Below are 26,829 nucleotides of genomic sequence, written 5' to 3'. Positions count from 1 at the left end.
AAACAGTGTCAGAGTGAGACCTCCTTCCCCCGGTGCTCCGGCAGCTGTGTAACGGAAGACATTTTGAGCTGTTGCAATCGGTTCCTCCGTTATTTTAGTGGCAGCCTGCTGGAGAGTCTCCAGTCAGCCAGACCGGACGGTAATCGCTGAACAAGACGGGATTTAAAGAAAACGACTGTAGTTTAACCGGTGTTTGTGTAGCCCCGCTAGCTTAGCTTAGCGCCACAAAAGCTAGCAAAGTCCTCCATGCTAGTTAGTTAGCGTCACCTAGCTGGCCTGCCCTTCTCCTCCTCCTTCACCTCCTCCACCTCCTCGACAGCCGGTCCCTTCACACAGACACAATGGCTTTAAAACGAATTTCCAAGGTAATAACAACTAATTTCCCAGGTTGATTTACATCCAGCTTCGCTCTGGATGGATGTTTTTTGTGCTGTTAGCTTGGTAGCTAGCGGCGTTAGCTTGTTCAATAAAGCTACAGTTGATTTTACATTAAATCGTACATTTTTGCCCGTGGTTCGGTTATGATGTTCGCTTTGAAGGAACATATGAATCTATTTTTGTTTGTTGTGTTGGAATTTATCATCGCCACCTATAAGCAGTTTATGGGCAGACCCCCCCCCCCCCTCTCTCTCTCTCACTCTCTCTCTCTCTCTCTCTCTCTCTGCGCTTGGGTCTTCAAATCAAACAAAGGTTCGGTTTAATGAGCTGCTGTTAGCTTAGCTTCAGTTTCTGACGGGCCTAAAGCTTTTTAACCGAATCATTCAGTGGATTTTTTCACTCGCGGTCATTTAAAGTTTAACTTGCTTTAACCAAGCTGACGCGGATTTTTGCTTTTGTCGTGTCTTACTTTTAGTCTCAGCTGTCCACACGGTCCAGTTTCTCTTTAAAGTTTGCAGTCAATAAAATTTAATTTTTAAAAGTAAAGTGAACAGTGGTCCTAGTTAGTTAACGACACGGTGACAGGTTGGACACCGATATCACAGGGATTCTATCATATTCTGTGATAAGTTTTCATAACCACTAACACTGAATCCAGGTCCTGCTCGGAAGGACTTAAGTTCTATAATTTGTGTTTACGTTTTATTTTTATTATATTTAGGTTACAGAGATTTAATTTTTTGCCATCTGTAGCTGTCAGGACACAGTTGTTGGACGATTTGTCGACTCAAAATTAACAAGTGTTGTTTTTTACAAGTAAATAGACGGTTATTATTATTGTTGTTGTTATTACACTCAAAAGTGAATTGCTGATCATTAATTGGTTAATCCACCTATAAATTTACCTGACATATGTCTGTGTCAACAGATCATGAGACAATGGAGTCTTTGGCCTATAAAAGTTATATCTTCCCAATATGTAAAGCTCCAGTTGTTTCATTTGCGTTAGTGTTGTGTGTCTCAGATGGTTTTGCATTGTTGTCTGTTGAATCTATTCCATTGTTTTGCTTCTTTTGACACTCAGTTGTTTTGTGTCACTGTCCCCCTTCTGAGATTCTGTGCATTTCTCTGTGTGTATTCTGTGTTTGTGTTAAATTCAATGTGTTGACAACTGCAGGAACTGAACTCTAGCTGGAACATTTTGTAAAGTTTTAAAAACCAAATCATGAAACAATAGAACCCTGTATTTTACCTCTGGTTCTCTGGGCTGTCGAGGCCGTTTTACGTGCTGTGTGTTGTACTTCTGGTAGTAGGAAAACATGTTGGGACTGGGTGCTGCAGACTAACTTCAGTAAGTAACACAGAATTTTGGGTGCTATGGTTTGGAGTTGAACTGGACCTTTAAACTAGTAGCTGCCAGCTGCTTCTCTCACAGTCAGTGTCGAATTCCTGACCAACCTCTTCTTAAAAAGCTTTGCTGGTGCTCGGCTGTCTTTTCGTCTCCCAAACTCAGTGAAATCTGAAAGATGAGCTGTGTGTGCTGAGCCTGTATGTCACATACCAACAAACACACAGCCAGTTTGGCCTTAGGCTGGAAACACAAGCCCCTCGTTCTATAAGCAGCCGTGTGTTTGCTCCCCCAACAGCTAAATCCTGATCTGGCCCATCAACTCTTGTGTCTGTAAGACTTGCAGAGTAAAAATAGAGCTGCTGCTTACACATCAATCCAGGACCGTGTGTCTCAGTTTGTTTCTAATGCTGCTTTTACTTGTGAAGCTTAAGTTTTATCTCCTGACTGACCTGTGCTTGGCTCAGTCATAATAAACATTATTATTGTAATGTAGGATGAGAGTTACAGATGTTTTCCTATTGATTAGTATGATGTTACTTATTGTTAAATAATTTGATTATATAAAGTAAAATGTCCAGGATGACTTCTGTTCTTTTTCTTGTTGTTGTCGTTGAGGGTTTCTGCACAACGTTGAATAGTCGAATACTCCAAATATGTCTTAACATCTTTAACCTAATTTTTCTAAGTATAATTGAATAGATAGAGTTAAAAGTTATTTTAACTTTTCATTGACATTATTTCTACAGCTTTATAATCTAAAATGTAATTATGCTTTGGTGTTTTTGTGAAAATATGATTATGGACTTCTTTCCATGGAAACTAGAAGCTGGTTCCCAGTTTCCGTATGAGTTCATATTTATCTCACTGCAATAAAACTGGCTTCAAACCTATAACGCTTGTAAACTTTGCAGCCAGGTCAGAATGAGTCTGAGAACATTTGGCTAGTGTGTTATGTTGTTTTAGGTGATGTACTGCGTTTTCCAATGATCATTTCTCTTACTGAGTGCAGGTTTAATGAGACCTGGCTAGAAAACAGCACATTCAGAGCTTGGTTTAAACAAGGCATTTGGATTCTGCTGAAATTAGCATGTTTTTGTACAAAGTCAGTGGCGTCTCATGAGAAGGTGCTGTTAAAAACCTGAAATTAAATTGTATTCTGTGTTAAAATGGGGAGCGTCACCAAGGCCCCAGCTCGACCCAATCTGCACCAACTATTATCAGAATTTGGATCTGTGCTGAAAATAAAAGCTGAGGTGCTGTGGACTTTTACAGCTGTAGTTGTCTTCTTTATTGGCTTCAAATTGCATTGATAGTAGTCAGCAAAATCTTAAAGTCTTAAATTTAAGTCACTGACACCCGCAGACCCCCTGGCTGTTAGTACGTCGGGATAAATAAACGTAGTAGTGTGAGACCTGAGTTTAACAGGGGCCTTGTGCAGAATTTATTACAGCTTTGCCTTTTTTGAATTAGATCAGCAGCGATCTTCCTCAGTACAGCTGAAGGAAGCATCATCATTTGTTTTTCTGCATGTTTGTGACAGCTGCCTGAGGTTTTCTAACAGGAAACAGTCCTGACAACAAATGCAAAAGTATGAAGCAGCCGACAAACCTGTCACGAATCACCTTATTAGCAGCTGTTTTATTTTTTCATGTTTTCTGTGAAATCGTACTTCATTTGTTTCAGGCTTATGATCCTAACTAAAAGCTGCTTTTCATTAGTTGTTGTTCTTTCATACATTGTTCTGTCTTCTTTTGTCTCTGCATTGGCAGGAACTAACTGATTTGTCCAGAGATCCTCCTGCTCAGTGCTCCGCTGGGCCTGTTGGTGAAGACAGTAAGACTATGTTGTTTCCTTCCCTCAGTCTGTCAGTTTGTTTGTGGCCTCTGATAGAGGGCAAATATGTTCATCTTCTTTTTTTCACTTTTTCATTTGCAGTGTTTCATTGGCAAGCAACTATTATGGGGCCTGTAAGTATCAAATGTAATCATAAGCTGTTTGGTTCCATATCATTTGACTTAAAGACACAAAACACATTATGTATTGTGGCTAAATGTACTTTTATCAGCTGAGCCATAGTTTATTACTTTTCTGACCCATGTGGTTCTGATTATAGTTATAACAGTATGACATACTGTACAGTGGCTTGTTGTCAGATATGTATGTATATGTAACATGTTCTCTATGTGTTTTCCTGCTGCAGCCTGACAGTCCATATCAGGGTGGTGTATTTTTCCTGACTATTCATTTCCCTACAGATTATCCCTTCAAACCACCCAAGGTCAGTCAAGTCCCTGTTTGCATATACTCTTCAAAATGTATTTACAATGCACATTTGTTTCTGCTTTGACTATTAAATTCAAAACTAGGCTTATGTATGCTGAGACCAAGGAGGAGTTGTTGTGTGTTGTGTTTTGGGTTTTTTGAAAACCAGAACTGTTGAAAGAAATTAGAAATAATTTGAAGGATTAAAAGAAATGTTGCAACACACTAGTTGCCCTGACGCAGTGAAAATGTGCATTGTAACAGTTCATAACTGGAATAAAAAATGAAAGAGTTGATAAGCAGGTGGTGACATACAGAATATGGCATTAGACAAAATTACATTCTGAGAAATAATCAAGAATTATTTAGTTTTGTTTATACACAATCTGATGTAAATGAATGGTTGTGACTTGAAACAAATCCGTTCTGGTCTGTATGAATCAACCAGCGATTAGAGCTGATATCCAGCTCTAACAATAGAAGATTGAATGATAGATCCTCAGCATATGAAAGTCTGAGATGTTGTATTGTTTTTTCCTCAGGTCGCTTTCACAACAAGAATTTATCACCCAAATATTAACAGTAATGGCAGCATCTGTTTGGATATATTGAGGTCACAGTGGTCTCCAGCATTAACTATCTCTAAAGGTAAGAAAGTCAGTGTCATCAGTTCATTTTACAACATACTGGTTCTCTCCACATCTGCCATCAGCAAAACATCACAAAGTGAAATATTCTCCATGTGAGTTTATGACCAGCAGATGGTGTATTTTCCTGCTTGTTGGATCCACTGACTTTCCAATGTTTCCTGTCTGCAGTCCTTTTGTCCATTTGTTCTCTGTTATGTGACCCGAACCCTGATGACCCACTAGTGCCAGAGATCGCCCGCATCTACAAAACAGACCCAGTTAGGTAAGTTCTGTTAATGTAATAAATAAAACGAACCGATAAAATCTAGGTATTATTCAGTTACATAGACTTTTACCAGTTCCTTTGTTTACCCTGTTGTGTACTCTGCCGGGTGGGTTCCTAACCCTTCATATACTCTTACACCAGCATTTTTCTTTTTGCCAAAAGAAAACATTCAAAGTAAATCAGTTATTTACAGCGTTTACAAAGACCAGTTAAAAAGAAACTGAAGTCTTGTGATTTTTAATGAGCAAGTTAGTTTTTTGGTTTTGCTCCTGAAGCAACAACTCGTTACAAACAAAGACAGCAGTTTATACGTCTTCGGACATTCACCTAGCAGTGGTGTGTTGTGGAATGGGATGTACAGCGTGATGTGTTACAGCTCAGAAATACAAACTAGGAACTACTGCTGCTCCGTCACAGGTTTGTACCGCTACAGACAGAATGGTGGTGCCACCACGAACAGGCAGTTTAAAAAGCGCTTTAGATGCTAACTTACTAACTAAGGGCTGTGGAGATGACTGTTGGGAAGATTTCAAGTAGGAGCATTTTGTCTGTAGAAGAGCTCTGAGGCTTTGGTACAAATCATAGACCCACAGCATCAAGTATCTATCTCATATTTAATATTTTGTCCAATTTCTCATGAGGCTGGTGTTTGGTTTGGACTGAATTGGACATCATTACTGATTGAGCCCATATCATGTGGAGGATTTTAACCAGTGTTTCTTGCTGGTTGGTCTCAGGTATAACAGACTAGCCAGGGAGTGGACAGAGAAGTATGCCATGCTATGAGGGTAAGAGCCGAGCAGGGTCTGTCCTCACTGCTTCTGAAGGCTTCTGGCAGGAAAAGCATGGTTCCATAGATAAATGCAGAGTCAAAGCAGCTGAAATGACCAGGACTGTGAAACCAAACCTCAGTGGTTCATTTTCAGCTGTGTCTAACAGATCTAATCATTTATGACTATCAACTAACGTTAGCTTGGCAGCAGGGCTTCAGCTAACAGTTATTGTTCTTGGTGACTAAGCTGTTGTACTGCTTTTAGCAGCAGTGTCTCACCCTTACATCTCCATGTAAAGTCCCCTCCAAAATGACTGGGCTGAGGCTGATTCCTTAGTTTTTCTTGCACACTGAAGACATTTGGGTTTAAGATCAAAACATGGATCTGAGATAGACGTTCAGAATTTCAACCTTTATTTCCTGATATTTTCAGTTGGATATAGTAAACAACATATTGTCTCTTTTCTTTCACATTGCCCAAATTCAGCAGTCTCTTGTTACCCAGATCTATAAATACATTTGATAGAAACTAAGTTCTCTTGATTTTAACCTTGTGTTTTATCTGTGAAGACTGTATTTGTTGTTAAAATCAACATGAAGATGAGACTTGTCTCTAGCAGTCATGTTGAACTTGAGAAAATAGTGAAAAACAGTGAAACACTGCACACAGTAAATACAGAAATTGTAAATGTCCTAAAAAGATTAACAACCACAGAACAAGTCAGAAAAGAACAGCTGATCACCAAAACATTGTGACAGCTGTGAAATAGGACCCAGAAACAACAGTGACATCAGCAACCACCTCCTCAATCCATCATCTCCACAAACTGCATGAGCAGAAACACAGAGGCTGCACCACAACATAGAAACAAGTCCTGTCCTGTTGTTTAACTGATCACCAAAGATCCTGAAATTCCATCTTTTGCTTATAAACCAAATGTCTTGTGGGGATTTCTCTCTGTTCCAGTTTCTCTATAACATTAACTTGGTTGATTTGATAATACGTACTGTTGAATTATTGTCTAACTCATTGAGACTTTCCTGTGCGTTAGGCTGCGTTCACATCGACTTTTCCTCCGTGTAGGAAACTGAGGCCTTTGTCATCCATTCAATTGTTTCCAGTTGGTGGCTGAACGTTCTACACTGAAGTCAGTTTGTCTAAAATTTAATGAGCTCTGCAGCCTGTTTGAAACATGAAATGACAACTTAACCTTCATGTGTTCCTCAACTGACCTTCAGAGTACTGCGTTTTTGTTAAAAAGCTTCAGCTGTGTATGAAGAAGACAGAGACTGTGTGTTTTCAGGCATGGCATCGTTCCTGCAGCCTGTCAATCAGCTGCTGGTGCTGATCAGTGTTTTATCTCTGCAGGTACAACAAGACAGCTCAGGACTGGACTCAGAAATACGCCATGTGATCCACCTTCTCTTCACTTCTGCTGGAAATACATTTTTTTCTTTTCTTTTTTTCCATGTGGCCTCTCATCAGCAATTTGTTTACATAACTTTTGTCCCCATTCTCACCTTTAATGCTTTTAAATCCTCCTTTGCCCTTTTCTCTGCTTTCTCTAAACCAAGTGAAGGGCTGTGAAACAAAAACCAGGAACCAGAGTGACTTCACTGTTAAACCCGACTGAGGAGAGAACTGTTACAGGAGATAATTAATATATAATAATTTAATGCATGTCAGTGATTGGTTCGTGTGCTACTCAGAACTGGTTTGTCCACTTTTAAAAAAGGAAACAGCTTTTTTGGGGTTTATTCTGTCTTTGTTTTTAGAGGAGAGAGCCGTTAGTTCATCCATCATCCACAACACTGTCCTCCTGTTTTTGCACTGAAGATAAAACTCAAAGCTCTCGACGGCTGATTTTGTTTTCTTCAATAAAGATGAACAAATTGCAGTTTTGAACTGTAGTACTTCTATTTTCTTGTGTGATATTTGTATGAATGGTACATTTGTTAGAGACCACCTGGAAAATCTGGAGTAACCACAACCTAGAAATGAAATTAAGGTAAATATTCTGTTATTTTTGAATTGCAGAGTATTAAAGATCATCAATTCCCAGACATTAATATACTAATGGGTTAATTGGCGAATGTTTTTGTGGGGGTTTGTTTGTTTGTTTATTTTTTTACATGAATTGGTCAAATCAGGTTTTTAAAGTTGTCTCCTTTAATCTGGACATGAACTAAACTGATCATTTTCCATTTATCAGAAATAACTTTGTAACTGCAGTACTGCTACTTTTACAGCATGTAAAATGTAAACACGTTAGACCTTGTCCTTACCTATGGAATTGAAGCAGATAAATGTAAATCTCACGTTGCCAAAAAAGTCTCCTACTTGTTTCTTAAGCTCAACTAGAGGTCATGACTTTCCTCTGCAGCTGAAGTCAAGTGGACCTTAAATAATCACCTTGGCAACTCACTTATCTGCAGAGGAAAGTCATGGGATGTGGTAGAAAGCAAAGTGTATTTTAGATTTGGTTGGGAATGTATTGGCATCAGAATTTAAAGTACTAAAACTAACAGTACTCATTCTGCAGGGAAATGATCCCTGCCAGTGGTAATTGATAATCAGAATCATATGGAACAATGTGCATGTAGTGTTTTGCAGCTTTTAGCCTTTTATGACAATACACATTTTGAGGACTTTAATTACTACTTATTTAGGCTAAGTATAAAAATGTAAAGACTAAAAATCACCAACTACAGACGTGGTTTGCACTGCGTAGTGATGGTTTGAAAATTTGTAGTCTGAAAAAAAAAAAAACCTCGTAGTGGAGTAAAAACTTGTCATATTTCTTTGGAATCCATCTCCACTATATTTCAAATACTCAAAGTACAAATGCATCCAAAGTTACAATTTACTCAAGTGTTGGTAGGTAGGTTCAGGTGTATGATACCATTTCTACCGGGCTTGGGCCGGGCTGACCCTCTGGTCCATGGAGACTTAGAAACTCAGCTGCAGCCACCACCAGTGAAAGTATGAGGATATTACTAGTAGAATGTTGAAGCTTAAAAAACTCAATAAAACACATTATGGCCTTATGCAGCATTGTCAGATTCTACTTGTTTAACATTTTGAGTTCGTTAACATATTGAATCACTTAATTGTAAAGTAGGAAACAGAACTGCTAAAGCAGAGCTTCCGTTCTGTGGAGTTTTGTTGTGCACTATGTCTCACAGCATGTTATCATGATCTCTTCTCTATAAACCAGAACGAATTCTTCACACCAGGAAGTTGCACATTAACCACAGACCTGCAAGAGGTGAATACTTCTGTCACTGTCACCCAGTATGCAGAAACATCCTTTAATGCACTTAAAATGAAAGTTGGAGTTAAAGCGAGAAACTGCTCAGACCCCCAACCCCCAGGTTTACTCCACATAATCTTCATCATTTGATTCCGATACAATGCAACTCATCCCAACATGATACAGTATTTCCTCTATGATTATTTCCTTTTTAAAATACACAGAATAATATGTTTATGTGTATATATACTCAGGATATAGTAGTATTACATGTAGTATAATATACAGGGTTTCTGCAGTACTTAATCTTTAAGACGAATAAATTCAGTTTCTTCAATAAAATGCCAAAGACTTTAAAAAAACAAAAACAACTCCCACATACCTATAGAGACTGTGTCTGTTCCCCGACCAACTAAATTACATAAACCAACAATGATCACAACAGGAGTTAATGATAATAACCTAATAAAAGTTAAGACTACTCCTCTTACAGAACAAAACCCCCAAATTATTAAATGTGGATTATTAAATATCAGATCTCTCCCTTCTAAATCTCTGTTAGTAAATGACCTGATAAATGATCATCAATTCGATTTATTTTGTCTCACTGAAACCTAGAAGCACAGGCTGAGGTGGAGGAGTAGCAGCAATCTTCCACTCAAGCTTATCAATAAACCCCAGACCTAAACATAGTTATAACTCATTTGAGAGCTTTACTCTGGAAACTAGAAACCTCAAAAACCACTATTATTTGTTATCGTGTACCGTCCTCCAGTCCCTTATTCAGAGTTTTTGACAGAATTTTCTGATTTTCTATCTGATTTAGTGCTTAGTACAGATAAAGTCATTATAGTGGGTGACTTTAACATTCATGTAGATGCTGACAGTAACTGCCTGAGAACTGCGTTTAAATCATTACTAGATTCAATTGGTTTTTCCCAAAATGTAAATTAACCCACTCACTGTTTTAGTCACACGTTAGACCTTGTCCTTACGTATGGAATTGAAGCAGATAATTTAAAAATATTTCCTCACAACTCTCTTCTGTCTGACCATTTTTTAATAACTTTTGAATTTACAATAACGGACTATACAGCAGTCAGGGAAAAATTCCACTATAGCAGATGCTTAAGTGAAAAAGCTGTCAACAAATTTAAAGAAATTATTTCTTCATCATTTGCTTCACCATATGTTAATACAATGGAAAGTAGTCTCCTTAATGTTACTCCTGCACAAGTAGATTATTTTGTTGACAATTCTGCAGCTTCACTATTTACAATACTCGATAGTGTTGCCCCTCTGAAAAAGAAGGCAGTAAACCAGAAGAGGTGATCTCCATGGTATAGTTCACAAACACGCAACTTAAAACAGGCAACATGAAAGTTAGAAAGGAAGTGGCGTTTCAGAAATTTAGAAGAATCTTATTTAGCCTGGAAAAATAGTTTAAAAATGTACATAAAAGCTCTTTGTGATACCAGAACAGCATATTATTCATCATTAGTAGAAGAAACCAAGAACAACCCCCAGTTTCTGTTCAGCACTGTAGCCAGGCTGACTAAGAGCCATAGTTCTGTTGAGGCTAATTTTCCCTTAACTCTGAGCAGTTGTTGTATTAGACATAATCTATCTTTAGAAGCAGGCTATGTACCACAGGTCTATAAGGTAGCTGTAATTAAACCATTACTTAAAAAACCCTGTCTTGACCCAGGTGTTTTAGCCAATTACAGACCAATATCTAATCTCCCCTTTATTTCTAAAATAATTGAAAAAGTAGTTGCAAAACAAAACTTTACAGGAATAATTTGTATGAAGTCTTTCATTCAGGATTTACAGTTCATCATAGTACAGAAACAGCTCTGGTAAAAGTCACCAACGATCTTCTCATGGTCTCAGATAATGGACTCATCTCTATACTTGTTAGATCTTAATGCTGCATTTGATACCATTGATCATAACATTTTATTACAGAGACTGGAACATAAATTTGTTCATGTTAATGATGAATCCTCCATGTGCACAAACCTTAGCTATGGACTTCTATAAGGCTCTGTGTTAGGACCAATCCTTTTTACTTAACCCTAAACCATTAAATTTAGAATAGAATTTAAAACCCTGCTTCTTACATATAAAGCTCTGAATGTTCAGGCTCCATCATATTTAGAAGACCTCATAGCACCATATCATCTCAGTAGACCACTTCGATCTCAGAACGCAGGCCAACTTGTGGTTCCAAAAATTTCCAAAAGTAGAATGGGAGGCAGAGCCTTTAGCTATCAAGCTCCTCACTTGTGGAACCAGCTCCCAGTTCAGATTTGGGAAGTAGACACCCTCTCTACTTTTAAGTCTAGGCTTAAAACCTTCCTTTTTAATAAAGCTTATAGTTAGTTATAGTTATGCTGCTATAGGCTTAGACTGCTGGGGGATTTTTTGGGTTTACATATCTGTATAGTCTTGAGATGACTTTGTTGTGAATTGGCACCATATGAATATTGAATTGAAATAAACAAATGTTCCCAACTATTCTGGAATTCCTATGACCAGTACTAAACCCACTAAAAGAAAAGTCACTTGTATATGATTGCATAAGAATAACACAAAATATCTGCACACTTAACACAGGTATTACATAATTCAATTGCATATACAATTAACAGATTTTTAAAAAGGACTCACTTCACTGTAGCTTTTAATCAAACAGGAGGAAATGTTTTTATTTCTGAGTGGAGAAATTGAAACCAGAAAGTATTCAGTTTAAAATTTTCAACCAAATATTAATTTATAAATTAATGATTACCAAAGTGTATTTATTAACATATATCACACATCATATATATATAAAAGTTTTATTTAAAAAATAACAATACAACCAATTAAAAGCTGATGTTAAACTGTACAGTACGAGTGCGAAGATATAAATATCATCTGAAGCTTAGTTTTCACACCAATGCCTTGTACGTATGCATTTATTTAGATGAAGCTAATTTCCGCCCTTCTTCCAGTCATTGAGTTGGATGAAAACTGATGTATTTTAGCACAGAGGAAAACAAAACAGCAATGATACAGGAAATAAAGTTCAGTATGTTAATCAACTGCAGCTGTTGCAGTTTTAAAAATGTCTTAAAATTTAAAAACACTAAAATAGAAAAGAAAATCCAACAGTTACAGTTTTGAAGTCTTTAATATAATATTCTCATGCAGAATGAGAATTATATTAAAGCTATTATTGGAAAAATTCTTTACCCTTTGAGGAGAGTTCGCCTCTTTACAATCATTTCAGTGATAATAGCACCTTTCCCCCTTCAGACGCTGGACGTCTGCTACAGAAAAACAACTGCAGCTCACTGCAAGTCAGGACAAAAACAAAGCTTCATCAGTCTGAAAATCCTCACATCCTCCAGAAAACAGAACCTGGTTCAAAATGCAGGATCACTGAGCAGTTTAACAGAACACCAACAAGCATGAACCACATGACGTCTGTAAATTTGTACTTTTCTGGTTTATGTCTTCATCAAGCATCACAGAATAAAAACACTCCTGCCTCAGGTTACTTGTCCCTAATTTGAGGTGAAGCTTTTTTATTTAGAACTAATTGTAGCAATAGATAGTCTGCAAATTTATAGCGCTTTTCTACCTGTTTGGTAACACTTCTCATTCTCTCTCTCACACACACTCACTCACTCAAACACATTCAACATGTCACTGATGCGAATCTGACAAAGATCCGGCCAGAGGTCGGCTTGGTGGACGCACGAGTCCTGACGGAGCACAGTCTGAAAGAACTACATGTGGACCAACACCTGCTGACAGAAGCATCATGAACTATGAACCTGGTTTCATAAACTCGGTCCATCTCCCTAAATTTTAAGGAAACTTTAAGTTGCAGTGACATTAGACATTTACACAGTTATTTCTGTGATGACAGCGTGTGTCCATCAGCCTGACGGAGCAGCTGCCACCTCCACACATTCTACTTACTTTATGTCCAAACGCTGTCTTTTGAAGAGCTTTGACTTTCCTCCCATGGAGCTTTTGTAAGTTAGAGAACGTTTGGACTAACAGGGGCGACTTCCTACTCTGAGATGCTTGATGAATGAGTTTGTTTTGGTTCCACACATACATTTTCTGTTTCATCAGTTTAAGGAACTTAAACTTCAGTTTGACACGTTCATTAAAATGTTGTAAAACATTCACAATGAGAAACTTTAGGCCCTGAAAAACCAAGAATAGGAGTGTTTAGTCTGACGGACAAACTCAGTTCAGTCCAGAGAGATGGATGGATGATGGATGGATTGTGTTTCTCTGATGCAGCTTGAGGCTGCAGTACTCAGGCTGTTATGCAGCAGAAAGCTCCACCCCGCTGTCACACACACCGCTGTCACACACCCCGCTGTCGAGCTGAACGTCCACCTTCAGATCCTGGACCTGAGCGCACAGAGACTCACCTGCTGGGAGAAACCACAGCTCAGTGACCTGTTGTCATGGTGACAGCTATAGAAGATCACAGATGGTACAACAGGTACGGATTTGCTCACCTGTCGTCTCGATGGTCGTCTGTGTTTCCACAACATCAGAACAGCACAGTGCCAACTCCAGGACACTCAGTGCTCTGCAGTCTCCAACTGACCTTAGACCTTCCAACAGGTCCTGGACTGTCCCACCTGAAACCTGCAGTAGACCACAACAATGGCAGGTTCAGTTTTTGCAGTTTCTGCCTTGAAACTTCAGGCAGGGGCCCATATAAATGCTGCTTTTGCCATTATTGATGATCAATTATGTTTTTATGCAGAAAATCCTTCTAAAGAAGTGTTTCCTGTGTAAGAGCTGAAGAACAGAATCCACCGTTTGTACTAAAACTGATTAAAGTTTGGGATCTTTCAATCTAGTCCTAATGGAAATTTAAGTGCTGTTTATGCCTGTAAAACACTCTTGGTCATTAAAAGTTTTCCTGCGTTCCACACTGAACGCTTCCACCTGTTCACTTCATTCTGCCTAAATATGCACTTCAAAGTTCGCCTGAGACTCATAAACTTTTAGCACCAAATTGAACTGGAATCTGTCAAAGCTACAGTGTTTCAGAGACAGAATGTATTGTTTTCCTCCCTGATGGTCCGTTAACTGCTACGGTGCAACAACACTAAAGTCAGGTTTCAGTTTCTTGTTGTTCCAGTGACCAGCTTCCTTCACAAGCTGTGAATGGAGGCAACCTGGAAGCTACATGGTGCTTTGCAGATGGAACAGACGCAAAACGTTTGATAAAACTCGCTCCCAGTTTGTGTTTGGATGTTATTTGTGTCTGTTTCTTCAGTTGTCATCCAGACAGTATAGATTTGTTCCTGCCAAACATGGTTAATGTTTAATTGGATCCACGTTGTTTTTATGAAACAAGCCATGGGTGCTGTTCCACAGACGTCCCTGACAGATCCTGAAAGCAGCAGGTCTTGGACTTAGTGCACCATTTGCAGACTTCTGAATGAAGTTTCATGTGAGTCTTCGGTGAAGCCGTGTTCTGAGCTGAAACATTTGTGGGCACTAAAAGCAGGAAAAGTTTAAACGGCCAGGAGGCTGATTCAAATGCATAAACACCACTGGAGTTTCTATGAAAACCAGGTTTAAAATGTACGGACGTCGTCAGTCTCTACAGCAGCAGTGATTTACACTCACTCACAGAATTATCTCCAGAAAGTAGAAAAGATTTGAGCTTAGCTTTAGGTGGAATGGCTTTTTTCCTGTCCCTGTCTGAGGATCCTGAACAGTAATGTTTGGCAGCACTGACATCACATTTCCACACTCTAAGTGCTACATTTGCAGTTAAACTTATGCCCAATCCTGCCCTGAAATTCAGGCCTGCATTCAAAAAGCATCAACTTCTCTCTAGAAATAATCCTTATTTGGCCGAGTTCTCTCCCTGACTTGTTGTGACCGTGGTTCAGAAGTTTAACTAATAAAACACTGAATTTCGGTGAATGTACAGTATATGGAGGCAGTGGACTGATCTTTGTTTCACCTCGTAGCTGTCCAGCAGTGTTTTGGCAGGAGAGGGACTCAGTCTGAACGCTGTGTTGAGGATCCCGAGACCCAGACTGTGAGCCAGATTCTCCCAGCATCCTTCACTCTCCACAGCACGACAAAGCTCCTGCTTCACGTCCACATCCAGACTCGCAAAGTCGCCTGCTCACACACACACACACACACACACAGAGAGACACAGATTCAGACGGGCTCTGATTTTAAATTTGATGCTGGTTCTTCTGACTATTGTTATTTGAGAATGAAAATAATATCAGATGAAAGAATCTGAGCATTTACAGTGTTAGGTGCAGACTGACAGGAAGCCCAGATTATTAACATTAAAATCTTTTTCAGTTTAAGGAACCTGCAGACACTTGTAACAGCTTAACATGTTCCATATTTTACATTTCCAGTAGTGTTTTTAATGTTTTACATGAGCCAATGGCTGTTTGTGTGTGTGTGTTCTTATTTTACCCAACTATAGGGTGGAAGGTCAAGTACAGAGATCTCACCTGGCGAAGGGTTAAAGGGTCTGTGAGGAGATTTTGGTTCATATTCTTTCCCATTCAGAAGCTCCACCACCTGAAATCACAGAAAAGGAGCAGGTTCAAACATTTCACCTGGTTTGTTTCCAGCTGACAGAGTAAGACGAGCGCAGTGACCATCCACTGTCTCTGTGCTTAAGAGCTTGGTACCTGACTGTTGGTGGCCATGTTGAGCGGAGTCGTTCCTGGGATGTAGCCTTCATCTTCATCCTCACCCTCCTTCTCTTCATCCTCCTCTCTGAAGAACAGAGGCTCAAAGTTCTCCCTGTGGGGGTCTGCTCCTGAAAAAACACAAATGAAGCTGTGAGAAAGATCACTAGGAGGAACTGCACTGTGTTCCTCCTTCAATTAATAAATAATTTGATCAAGCCTCAACATAAAATCGTGTTACTTACCTGCAGCCATCAGGAGCGCTGTGAGTTTGACAGAGCCTTTCCCTGCAGCGATGTGGAGTGGGGTGGAGCCGTTGAAGGTACAGCAGTCCACACTGGCATTGCCCTGATGACACAAAACATCACACACATCAGGTTTTCCTGACAACAGGCTAAACCCAACTTTCCCTCTGTCCAAGCTGTACATACCTCCAGAAGCAGGCAGCCAGCCAGGGACACGTTCTCTACCTCGGTGGCCAGGTGGAGCGCGGTTCGTCCACAACTGCGCTCCTGAGCTTCCACATTAGCCCCGAACTTCAGCAGCTCTCTGAGAGAAGACAGCTGATTGGCTAGAACTGCCAGGTGTATTGCACACAGACCTGTGGACATTATCAGTTGAGTATCATCGTTGTGTTTGAGAGTTCCGACTTGGTTTGGGTTCAGGTTGGTACCAGAAGACAAACGGGTCACAATCGGCCTCATTCTTTTTAAAAAGTGTAAAATCTGTAAGATCCATATTTTTATATTATCACATTTTTTTTAGCTACTGTCACAAGTATGAATTATTTAGGGTGAGAAAAGACCCCCCTCCCCTTATTATTTTTACATTTTGTCTATTTCACTGGTATAAACAAACGTGCTCTGAAGCTTCTGTTGTCCAACAGTTCATGTACAGCATAACTACAGCCAGGCTTTTTCTAAACTTCACGTGACCCCCAACTTTGTCCTGAATACATAATATATATGCACTGCACTAGGGTCCAGCACTCAGATGTCCCTGATCCTACTCATGCTCTAAATGATGAAGTATTTGAATCTGTCACACACACACGACATTGAATCTGTCATGTGTGTGAGAAATGGTGAATGAGAAGCAACGTTATAAAGAGCTTTGGATTCAAGCGCTAAGTAGCCATTTACCATTTACATACATAAAATATGCTATTAAGAATCAAGGCACTTACGTAAATTTGATGTATGGGAGTATTTGAAGCAGAAACCAAACAACATGCTGCTAATTGTTTGACTTATTTAGCTGTTGAATTGCTAAATGTAATTTGAATCACTCTCCTTTAACTTGAATGGAGCCAGTCTGTAAAACACAGATCAGCAGTTCAGACTGGACTAGTTTTTGTTTTTGTTTTTGAAAAAGTAAGTTAATTGGTAAAATAAATAAAAAAAGAGCTTAACGTAAAAATAATCTATAGATTAACAAACAAAAAATAATCGTTAGGTGCAGCCCTAGATTTTATATTAAAGTAGACGCTGTTTTACTTTTGAAAACAAGAAAATGATTATGGTGACAACCTGTTTGCTCACACTGCTTCCTCCACTAAAGAGCTGTGACCAGACGTCACCAGACGATGCCAAGGAACTAGTGCCGAAGACCAACTGACTAAGTGGCGAAAGAGGACACTGCAAAGACGAGAGATGCTGAGCACGTGGTGCTCACGAACCAGGCCTCAAACCCCCAAATACTTTTTCACTTCATACCAGCACATATCTATCGAGCTCACTATTTTTTTGTATTGCAACCGTAAATAAAGTTTTTAACAACAAATTGCATCATTCTTTTGTGTTCAGCATTGGCTGCAGTGTTTCACCACTAAATGTGGAGCTTAGCATCCAGCTGCAACACACAGGAAGCTGTTATACACCAGTTGATGCTGAACTTAACTTTGCACCAAACTGTAAATCGGCAGTGGTTGAACATGGCGATAAAAGCGACTGACGGTTGTACCTGCTGTGTTGCTGTGCTCCAGCAGCGCTCTGATCTCTCTGTGCCGCAGTAAAAATTGGAGCATCCCTCCTCCTTCCTGCTGGGATGCCAGGTGGAGAACAGTGTTGCCATGACGATCTGTAAGGGTGGGGTCTGCACCAGCCAACAGCAGCACTTCCATGGCCTCCCTCTGCTGGGTGATCACCGCCAGGTGTAAAGGGGTCTAAGATATGTGGAGGAAGGAAGTTCATGTCAGAGTACTTTACAGTTTTTACTCCACTACATTTATCTGACAGCTTTAGTTACATTACGTCAAATTCATAACAAATACATGTCGCGTCGTTATTTCATTTCTTTAGGGATGCAAAATGGTGCTAATCTAGATTATAACTTGATCATCACTCGAGGAGACATGAAATAAAGTGATGTAAAGCAGGATTTTTCAAAACATTCAATTCTAAACTAATTTTACTAGTATTTTACTAGTTTCTGTTTCCCTATTTAGTTTATTCAATTTAACCTTTTTTTTTTTAGAAATACTGAGTAAAAATTAGTTTTTATAACATGATAGTTTGAAAGTTGCTGGTAATATTTTATTACGTCCTTATTTATTCCCTCAGCAACATCTGGAAGATACCAGAAAACAAAGAAAGTGAATTTCCAGTACTTGCATACCTGGTACAGGTGGTTCCTCATATTGAGCACCTCCTTTCCAGACAGAGCCGAAACAACCTGGGTCAGACTCTTCAGCGCATCCTGCTGATTATGGAGAACAGCAAGATGGAGGCCACTGAGAGGAGGGACGAGAGGACACGAAACAAGTACATGGTGAATTGGGACAGACTTGTTGAAGATTTTACTGTGGAAATTTCTGTGTTCTGTGAGAACTGACGTGTCTCCGTCCTCGTCCTGTGCTGCCATCAGGGGACACTGTGGAGCCAGCAGGTACGCAGAGTCTCCTGTGACCGAGTACTGAAACAGAGCCTCCAACTGTCTGCTGGTCACCTGAACCAGCTGCTGCTCTGCATCACCACCTGAGACACAAACATGTGCATCATTTTGTTAACAGAGAGAAAAAACAATGCTTTTAGAAAAACTGCACGAAAATGAGTCATGTCACAAAAATGTTTTTCCCCTGTAATTATGCAGCAGTTTTTATGGGGTCAATAAGAAAATACAGCTGAAAATAAATCAAAACATTTTGTAAAAAATATGACATTTTAATGGCTTCTGCAGATTTCAAAATGAAAACCTTACAACCTCTTAACAAATTTAAAACTAATTTTAAAGTCCAAATTATGACTGGAAATCATCACGGACATCAGTAAATCAGTACTTCTACCACTTTACAGCAACAAATAAATAAATAGATTTAGACAGCTTCAACTCGGATAAGCATCCGAATGGACGAAAATACTTCAATCAGCGAATTGATTTCTTCTTTTACTCAATAATATCTAATGTTTGCAGACTGATTCATTTTCCTGTGTAAAAGAAAGTTAACTTAGATTAATAGAACAGGTTTGCCTCCGTGGTTCAGCACAGACTTGGTTGTGGTAATTCTTTGCAAAGTGTGGAGGATTATTGCAAAAAATATTTTCTCCCAGTAAAAAAAACAAAACAAAACAAATTAAGCCGTTGCTCCTTATTTCTGCCACAGAGTCATTTCCCTTGAAGTTGAGCAAGTGCTCACATAGTTTGTATAGTTTGTCATCCACCAAAGCCTTTTTGCAGCTCCCGAGCAAAGATAAAACTGGGAGGGTTGTGGCAGGAAGGGCATGCGGCGTAAAAACTCATACCAAATCAACACGCCGAACATGTTCTGCCCAAAGCCGTTGATCCTTTTGTGAAAAAGAACCAAAGAGGAAAACTGACCAAGTTTACAAACTGACTAGCAGCACTAATCATTTACCTTCGTCAACCTCAGTGGGCTCTGGCTCTTTATCAACACCTCCCACCTCAGCCCCCTCCAGGCTTCCTGCCTGGGCTGAAGCTCGCAGCACGGCCCCTGACCCCGAGTGGTCGTCTGAATCGCTGTCATCGCCGTTGTCGTTTCCTGCGTCGCCCTGAAAGGCTGTGACACAGTGTTTAGTTGGACTTTTTTCTTTAAGCAAATCAATCAATCAATCGCCTGTGTTTTTATTCTGTCCCACATGTGAACAGGAAAATGCTGAGACACTGATTTTTATTTTGCTTTCTGCATTTATAAGCAGCATTAATTCCAAACCACTGTGTCTTTATTTGAGACTGAACTCTGCTGAAATATTTACCATGCTTTATGCCTCCTCCTCCTCCCAGACCAGTTGAGTATCCTAAGGAGAATCCTCCACCCCCGCCACCAGCTCCACCTCCTCCTCCTCCTCCTCCTCCAAAGTTATAAAAACATTGGTAGAAACCTGTAGGAGAAATCAAAATCTAACTTAGATCAACTATGTTACTGAAATGTTTAAACTGTCAATACATTTTCCAAGTAACTACTGTTCATTTTACTTCCTCCAGCAGAGCCAGGGCCACCTCCTGCAGCTGGACCCCCCCCTCCTCCTCCTCCTCGGTAAAGGCCTCCTCCTCCTCGTCCATGGCCGCTGAAGTCCTGGAAGTTCGGCAACGTCTTCTGCCTCTTCCTCTGCACCTCCTCCTTGTCTGAACACACACACACACACACGTTCATTATTTGATGAAACCCTGTACATTAAGTTGGTTAGATAGGGGGCAGTGTTTACCTGCACTGTTATGTTGTGAGCAGTGAATGAAGAGCAGTAGGGACATTGTGACACACAGTTGTTCATGGCGAGTGTTGGCCAGCTGCATAGCAGCCCCCCATCAGTGTGTGTGTGGTTGTCAGTGTGAATGGGTGAATAAGAAGCAGTGTAAATAAGTGCAGACTAGTTACCATTCATCACGTTTTAGTGCTTCAAGTGCTCATTTTCTTTATTCAGTGAATGATAATTAATGTTACTTGCACCTGCATAAGAAACAGTCCATTTGCTTATTTAATGTATTCATATGTTTTCCAGCGAAAATTTAAAATAGTTGCTAGTTGATTAGTTAAGATTTTTGCTCATAAATGAAAAAACAACCAAATCAAAAAAATCCATCAATCTTTAGACTTATACTGAAGAACCTGAATTCAAGACTTTTTCAGAGCTGCACAAACTGTGGGAGAATTGGTCCAAACAATATAATTTTTTTTCTACTTTGTGTTACTTTAATGTTTAAGGTTAATAAGACATTAATGGCCACTTTGTGCAGAAGGAAGAGCAGAGGCCCAGTCTATCGATGAGTGTGTAAAACTAGTGAAGCTCTACTGCAGCAGCCTAAAGCAGAGCTGTGCCTGACAGTCAGAACTTTGGGCCTCCTGGCAAAAGGATCCCAAAGTTGGTTTAATTTGAGGAACAGAAAACAGCAAAGTTTTCGGGAGTTGCTTTTCTGAAGTTGATTTTTCACGTAGTGAAAGTGTAAAGTGGAGTCTTTTTCTCAGCATTAAGCTTCGTTACTACTTGCTGAGTTCACAACTGCCGGCATGAGGTGCATGTTGGTGTCGTTTCAGCTGGTCCTGCACCTCCCAGGTTTTGTCTGTAAGTGCAGTGTGGAGCCAGACAAGTAGGCAGAGTTGGGAGTTGGGCTATAGTTAGCCCTGAATCATTTTTATAGTTTTTTTACTGTGAAACTATACACTGGCTCCACCCTGATCTCTGCCAAGTTTACACAACTTACTACCTGTACATTACTTCTATTGCTATGCTGCCACTGCAGAGTGTGGTTTTCTCAGCAACACCAGTTGTTTATGAGAAGATTCCTTTATAGTGGTTTCCCATAATAATCAAGATTCTTCTTTTTACATTTGGCCCCTGCATGATCAGACACCTCTACATAACTAGAAGAAATCAGGTCTGTTGCTTCTACCTCGATAAACGAGACCACAACTCCAGAATTTCCCATATGCTATTATACACCTGCTAATATGAAGGTAATGCATTTGTATGCATTTTTATTTGTATATTGTATTTATTTATTAGAAGAAGAAGAAGAAGAAGAAGAAGAACTGCTCCAACGTATTTGACTATAAAAATCATTAATATATGTATAATACACACCGCTTCACATGAACAGTGTCAAATTTGTGCAGTGGCCCTGCTAACACAGATGTTAAAAGAGAGTCTGCTGATGGATTTGGGAGGTAAGGTGGAATGCTTAGCATCTTCTCCTGTTTTCTTTCCTAATTCTTTTTATGATAAAGCACTAAAGAGAAGCACTTGAGGCCTCTAAATATTCATTTAGTTCAAGAAAGAGTGAAAACAAACTACTGTTTGTTTGCTTTCTGTTTTAATTTGAAGAACTTGTTAAAATTTATTTTAAAATTAATTTATTTTACTTTAAAACACCGGAAAATGTAATTAAGCCAAACATTTGCATAGAAACCTATGAATAATCTGTTTGAATAAAGTAACAGTAACACAACCTGACTTACCTATGATCTGAGGGTGGTAGGTGAAGGGTTTGGGTTCACTGGTCTCATTGTCAGATTTCCTCTTTAGCTGGACAAACACAGATGTCGGCTTTTGCAGGTTCAGGTCTCGATACTTCGGTGTCTTGAAGACAATAGCGAACTGATGGCAAAGAGCACATAACCATTAGAAAACCCCTCTCATTCACAGAAGTCTTTACACTCTTAATTTGTTTCTTCGTAGAAGACCCTCTGGCAGCATTTACAGGTCAGAATCGTCTCGGTTCTGTCTCTACAAGCTTCTCTCCCCTGGATCTGTGCAGCTGTTCTCATTCTTTCTGACAAATCCACTGACAGGATGGACATCCCCTGCCCACAGACTTGTCCTGAGGACACTCGGGTGTTGGTGTCCTGTTTTCTTACAGGCTGTGCTTCTGAATTGTGGCATGTTGTATAAACACACAGGTGCTCGTCTTTGTTAACCGTTTACAATTAACTCATCCTCTGCACGTCAATTCCAAGTGTGAACAGCTCGTAGACACTTACTCAAGAAGACCTGAAGCTGTAACTGCTGCTGATGAAGCTTCTACACAAATGTTTTGGAAATATTTTTAACAACATCTGAACAAATGTCATAGCAGGTTGCTGACGTGTACTACTGACCTGTCTGTGGACGTCTGTGGGGGAGAAATCTCCCAGAGCCTCCCAGGTTAATCCCGTGTCATCTTCTTCATAGAACCGAACCTGGATATCGTCTACTCACAAACACACACAATTATTATTAAGCTGCAATTATTGTGATTATTTCACAGCTGTTCTGCAGTTTGCAGTTGTTCTGGCTTTAAGGTGGCAGGAAATAGAAAAGTGCAGATTCCCAGAGCCGACAGCGAATTTGGTAAATGTCTTCTTTTGTACAAGCAGCTGCACAATGCCATACTCACTGTACATTTAGAGACATTACAAAACAATGGATTTAACTCATTGTTGCACAGCTCTTTAAAACATTTGGTAGCACTGTATTAAATGAATGGGAGACTATTCATTTACATGTTGTTTGTTTCTTAAAATTATTAATGCAACTGCAAGGGGACACAAGCCAGTGTCTTCTTGTGCCAGTCCCACTACTGGATAAATGCAGGGGGTTGTGTCAGGAAGGGCATCCGACATAAAACACATGCCAAATTAAACATGTGAATCCTGATTTCCACACCTGGGCCCGGGTTAACAACGACCGCCAAGGTGACGGTGTAAATTGAGCTACTGTTGGTGGAACAAGGAGAGGAGGAAGGTGTGTTCGTAGGCAGAGAGAGAAGAGGAAAGCTAACAGAGTTAATTGACGCAGAGAAGGAAGGTGGACATACTGTGTGTCCAGGAGACCAGGTGGAAAGGTAGCAAGGCTAGAAGCTTAGGAGCACGGTTCAAATTGTTCTACCATGGGTCAGATACGAAAAGAAATGGAGTAGGAGTTATCCTGAAAGAGGAGTTTGTGAGGAATGTTCTAGAGGTGAAAAGAGTATCAGACAGTTTAGTCTGTGAGTCTGAAGCTGGAATGTTGTGAGTGGTTATGTCCCACAGGTAGGATGTCAGTTAGAAGAGAAGGAGAAATTCTGGTGTGAGTTAGATGAAGTGATGCAGAGCATCCCCACAGGTGAGAGAGTGGTGATTGGTGCAGATTTCAATGGACATGTAGGTGAAGGACCACTGGACCGCTACAGCTAATTTGATCAGGGAGACAGGTAGGAGGGTACTCGGTGTGTCAAAGAGGAAAGTGGACAAGGAGACTTGGTAGTGGAACGAGGAGGTTCGGGAGTGTATACAGGGAAAGAGGTTAGCTAAGAAGAAGTGGGACATTGAGAGGACTGAAGAGAGTAGACAGGAGTACAGGGAGATGCAGCGTAAGGTGAAGGTAGAGGTGGCAAAGGCCAAACAAAGAGCATATGAGGACTTGTATTCTAGGCTGGACACTAAAGAGGGAGAGGTGGATTTGTACAGATTGGTGAGGCAATGAGATAGAGATGGGAAGGATGTGCAGCAGGTTAGTGTGATCAAAGAGAAGGATGAAGCTGATGAGATAAACAATGAAGTTGTGGGAAAGAGTAGTGGAAGCTAGACTAAGGGCAGAGGTGAACGTTTGTGAGCAGCAATATGGTTTAATACCTTGAAAGACTACAACATATGCAGTAGTTGCTTTGAAGATGCTGATGGAGAAGCACAGAGAAGGTCATAGGGAGTTGCATTGTGTCTTCGTAGATTTAGAAAAAGCGTATGACAGGGTGCAGAGAGAGGAGCTGTGGTATTGTATGAGGACGTCTGGAGCGACAGAGAAGTATGTTAGAGTGCTGCAGGACATGTATGAGAGCTGTAAGACAGTGATGAGGTGCTGTAGGTGTGACAGAGGAGTTCAAGGTGGAGGTGGGTCTGCATCAAGGATCAGCTCTGAGCCCCTTCTTGTTTGCTCTGGTGATGGACAGAGGAGATTTATGGATGTAGTGAGAGAGGACATGAAGTTAGTTGGTGTGAGAGAAGAGGATAGAGAGGACAGAGTTAGATGGAGGCAGATGACTCGCTGTGGAGACCCCTGAAAGGGAACAGCTGAAAGGAAAAGAAGTAGACTGCTGCTTAAAATTATTCATAAAACAGCTGCTGATTATCTTTTAGAGGCAGCCTGAGTAAACAGCACCTGCACAATTCGGCCAGTAAATTGCCAAATAAAATTTATGGGAGTTTCAGTGAAGGTTTATGGCACTAGCGCTTTGAACCTCTGCTGTATTATCACAGATGACAATCAGTTTCTCGGCTACTTTTTCAAGATTTGCCAAATTTGCTGCTAATGCAACACAAAGCCACCTGTTGAAAATGTGTGAAGACATATTGAAGTTATTCTCACAGAAACTGTGCAGTTTACCTGTTCTTGTTTGCAACAAGAGCATTAGTCTGATCTATGTGTAGGGTGCTGTGAACTTGACACAACTTTAGTGTGACGTCACGATGAAACAGATCCGGTTTTTAAGTAAGAAATAAATGCTTATAAAATAAAGCCATAGATGACAGGCCTGAAGCTGTCTTCCTCCTCACTAATTTAGTTATCGGAGGGGAATTCCCTGACACTGAACTTCCTCCAGGAGAACTCAGCTGCTCCAACCAGGAGCAACCTGTTCCTGTTTAGAAGTGGATCAGACTCAGAATTGATCCACTTCTCTGCTTTTGTGCTGCTGCTTAAGTGTACATTTCTACAGTTATTAGCTTTTTAAAAATAAGAAAAGTGTAACTACAGAGTCAGTGAAACTTTTAAGATGAAGTGAGTTTGAGGTTTTTGTCAAAAAAAAAAAACACAGGCAGCTTCTGCATTCTGCATAGTAAAAGTGTTAAAAATATGTTGACTACATGTTCTGGAATGAAGAAACGTGTCACCCAGAAGAGCTGTGTGTCTGGCTTACGTGTTTTTAATGGTTTTCAGACAACAATTGAGGTCTATGGTACAGAGCTAATTTAGGCTGCAGATTGACAAGTGATAAGACACGAGCAGAGGCTCCAGGGTTGGTTTAAGGGTCTGTATGCTGTTTGTGGATAAAATTAAAAGTTTAGAAAATGGCTGCAGTGATCCTTTAAAGTCGAAGCACTCAGAACGACATGTATCAGCGTCCTTTACATCCTGAGGCCGTATTTGAATAATTTTGAAGGAATTCACACTATTTGACGTATCCAGGACTTTTCTATTACTGTTGTTGCTGCACATTTCTTTGCAGCTGGTGCACAAACTGTTGTTTTGTCTGCCTGTGGATTTTTAAGTCTTTGATTTGTGATTCACTGTTTTGCATTTTCCATCTTTCATAGTTGCTTGATTGACTTTCCAATGAGAAAAAAAAAAATCACTTTAGCAGAGGGAACCACTGAAGCTTTGGGCCCTGGGCCTGTGCCAACCATGCTGGATTGTTCCCTTAAAATGTTTCATTCAAAGTCGGTTCATGAGCAAACAGATTAAAACTGAAACTGGTTTTATTTGCAGACAGTCATCACGAGTAAAGTTGTGAATCATACCTGCTGCTAATTCTGGATTTCTTGGTAATAACTACATATAATGATTCTTGAAAAGCTCTATCGACAAATTCCCCTCTGACCCGATCTGACCCTTCTCACCTTTCTGGACTTTGTCACAGAGCAGGTAAACCTCTTCTCCTCCGGTCACGCAGCCGGCGGTTCGATCCATCCTTACAATCTTCAGGTTGGAGGCGTTTGGAGCCTCTGAGGGAATAAAAAGAAGAGAAAGCAGGTTAGTCAGCACAATTGTAAAAATTAAAAACTGTAGCAGAGTTGGTTCCCCATGTGAGCAGAAACTAGAAAAACTGCCTGTAAACTAGAAAAGCAACACAGAGGCTCCTAAGATATGATAATAAGAAAAATGTACATTTCAGTCAAACAAGCAAAGCACCGGTCACATTTATGGCAGTTAATTAGACAGTGGGGAGCTTTAGACGATTCATGCACATATCTGTTGTCATGTATGTCACTGTTAACATGTCTGGTCATAATTGTGAAACAGAAACCGGAGTCAGATGTTGAAAATGTCCATCCATCGTCTCCTCACAACATCTGGGCATTCAATGTTTTTCCAATTACACTACACAGATTTCTAGTTTATGATCTATTGAATGCGCAAACAAAAGAAAAAAAACAACAACCTTAATTTACAAATTTACGAGGAAAGATTAAACTGGTCCAATTTCTCTCCAGGAAAAACTTTACAAATTCTGGATGAAAGTGATTCACAGTTTTGAACTATGACATATGTTTAAATAATAAACTGAAAG

At 39.9% G+C, this 26,829-nt stretch overlaps 2 protein-coding genes across 3 annotated transcripts in view; one reads left to right on the top strand and one right to left on the bottom strand.

Moving 5' to 3' along the window:
* On the top strand, positions 1 to 7,584 carry LOC137133894 (ubiquitin-conjugating enzyme E2 2-like). 2 transcript variants are annotated; one of them, XM_067518016.1, is made up of 8 exons: positions 1 to 365; positions 3,499 to 3,562; positions 3,665 to 3,696; positions 3,930 to 4,007; positions 4,534 to 4,639; positions 4,810 to 4,903; positions 5,644 to 5,694; positions 7,048 to 7,584. In XM_067518016.1, exons 1-7 carry the CDS (start codon positions 342 to 344, stop codon positions 5,690 to 5,692), a joined length of 447 nt encoding a protein of 148 aa, XP_067374117.1. In that variant the 5' UTR covers positions 1 to 341; the 3' UTR covers positions 5,693 to 5,694; positions 7,048 to 7,584. The 2 variants fall into 2 exon arrangements, with proteins under 2 accessions (XP_067374117.1, XP_067374118.1); XM_067518017.1 differs by lacking the exon at positions 5,644 to 5,694 and having other exon boundaries at positions 5 to 365.
* A 4,177-nt stretch (positions 7,585 to 11,761) lies between these two features.
* The window catches only part of nfkb1 (nuclear factor of kappa light polypeptide gene enhancer in B-cells 1), a 37,099-nt gene continuing 22,031 nt past the window's right edge, over positions 11,762 to 26,829 (bottom strand). The window contains exons 9-24 of the mRNA XM_067518015.1: positions 26,159 to 26,263; positions 22,685 to 22,776; positions 22,046 to 22,184; positions 20,068 to 20,217; positions 19,848 to 19,973; positions 19,490 to 19,651; positions 18,470 to 18,611; positions 18,253 to 18,367; positions 17,599 to 17,800; positions 16,068 to 16,237; positions 15,882 to 15,984; positions 15,637 to 15,767; positions 15,454 to 15,523; positions 14,937 to 15,100; positions 13,465 to 13,597; positions 11,762 to 13,374 (exon numbers count right to left, since the gene is read on the bottom strand). Coding sequence (XP_067374116.1) covers positions 13,265 to 13,374; positions 13,465 to 13,597; positions 14,937 to 15,100; positions 15,454 to 15,523; positions 15,637 to 15,767; positions 15,882 to 15,984; positions 16,068 to 16,237; positions 17,599 to 17,800; positions 18,253 to 18,367; positions 18,470 to 18,611; positions 19,490 to 19,651; positions 19,848 to 19,973; positions 20,068 to 20,217; positions 22,046 to 22,184; positions 22,685 to 22,776; positions 26,159 to 26,263 — 2,114 coding nt within the window. The 3' untranslated portion in view covers positions 11,762 to 13,264. The remainder of the gene's footprint in view (positions 13,375 to 13,464; positions 13,598 to 14,936; positions 15,101 to 15,453; positions 15,524 to 15,636; positions 15,768 to 15,881; positions 15,985 to 16,067; positions 16,238 to 17,598; positions 17,801 to 18,252; positions 18,368 to 18,469; positions 18,612 to 19,489; positions 19,652 to 19,847; positions 19,974 to 20,067; positions 20,218 to 22,045; positions 22,185 to 22,684; positions 22,777 to 26,158; positions 26,264 to 26,829) is intronic.

The sequence above is a fragment of the Channa argus genome, chromosome 10, assembly GCF_033026475.1.
Source record: "Channa argus isolate prfri chromosome 10, Channa argus male v1.0, whole genome shotgun sequence".
In the NCBI taxonomy this organism is placed as follows: Eukaryota; Metazoa; Chordata; class Actinopteri; order Anabantiformes; family Channidae; genus Channa; species Channa argus.
Note: the sequence above shows the minus strand (reverse complement) of the source record. Positions and strands in the feature narration are given on the sequence as shown.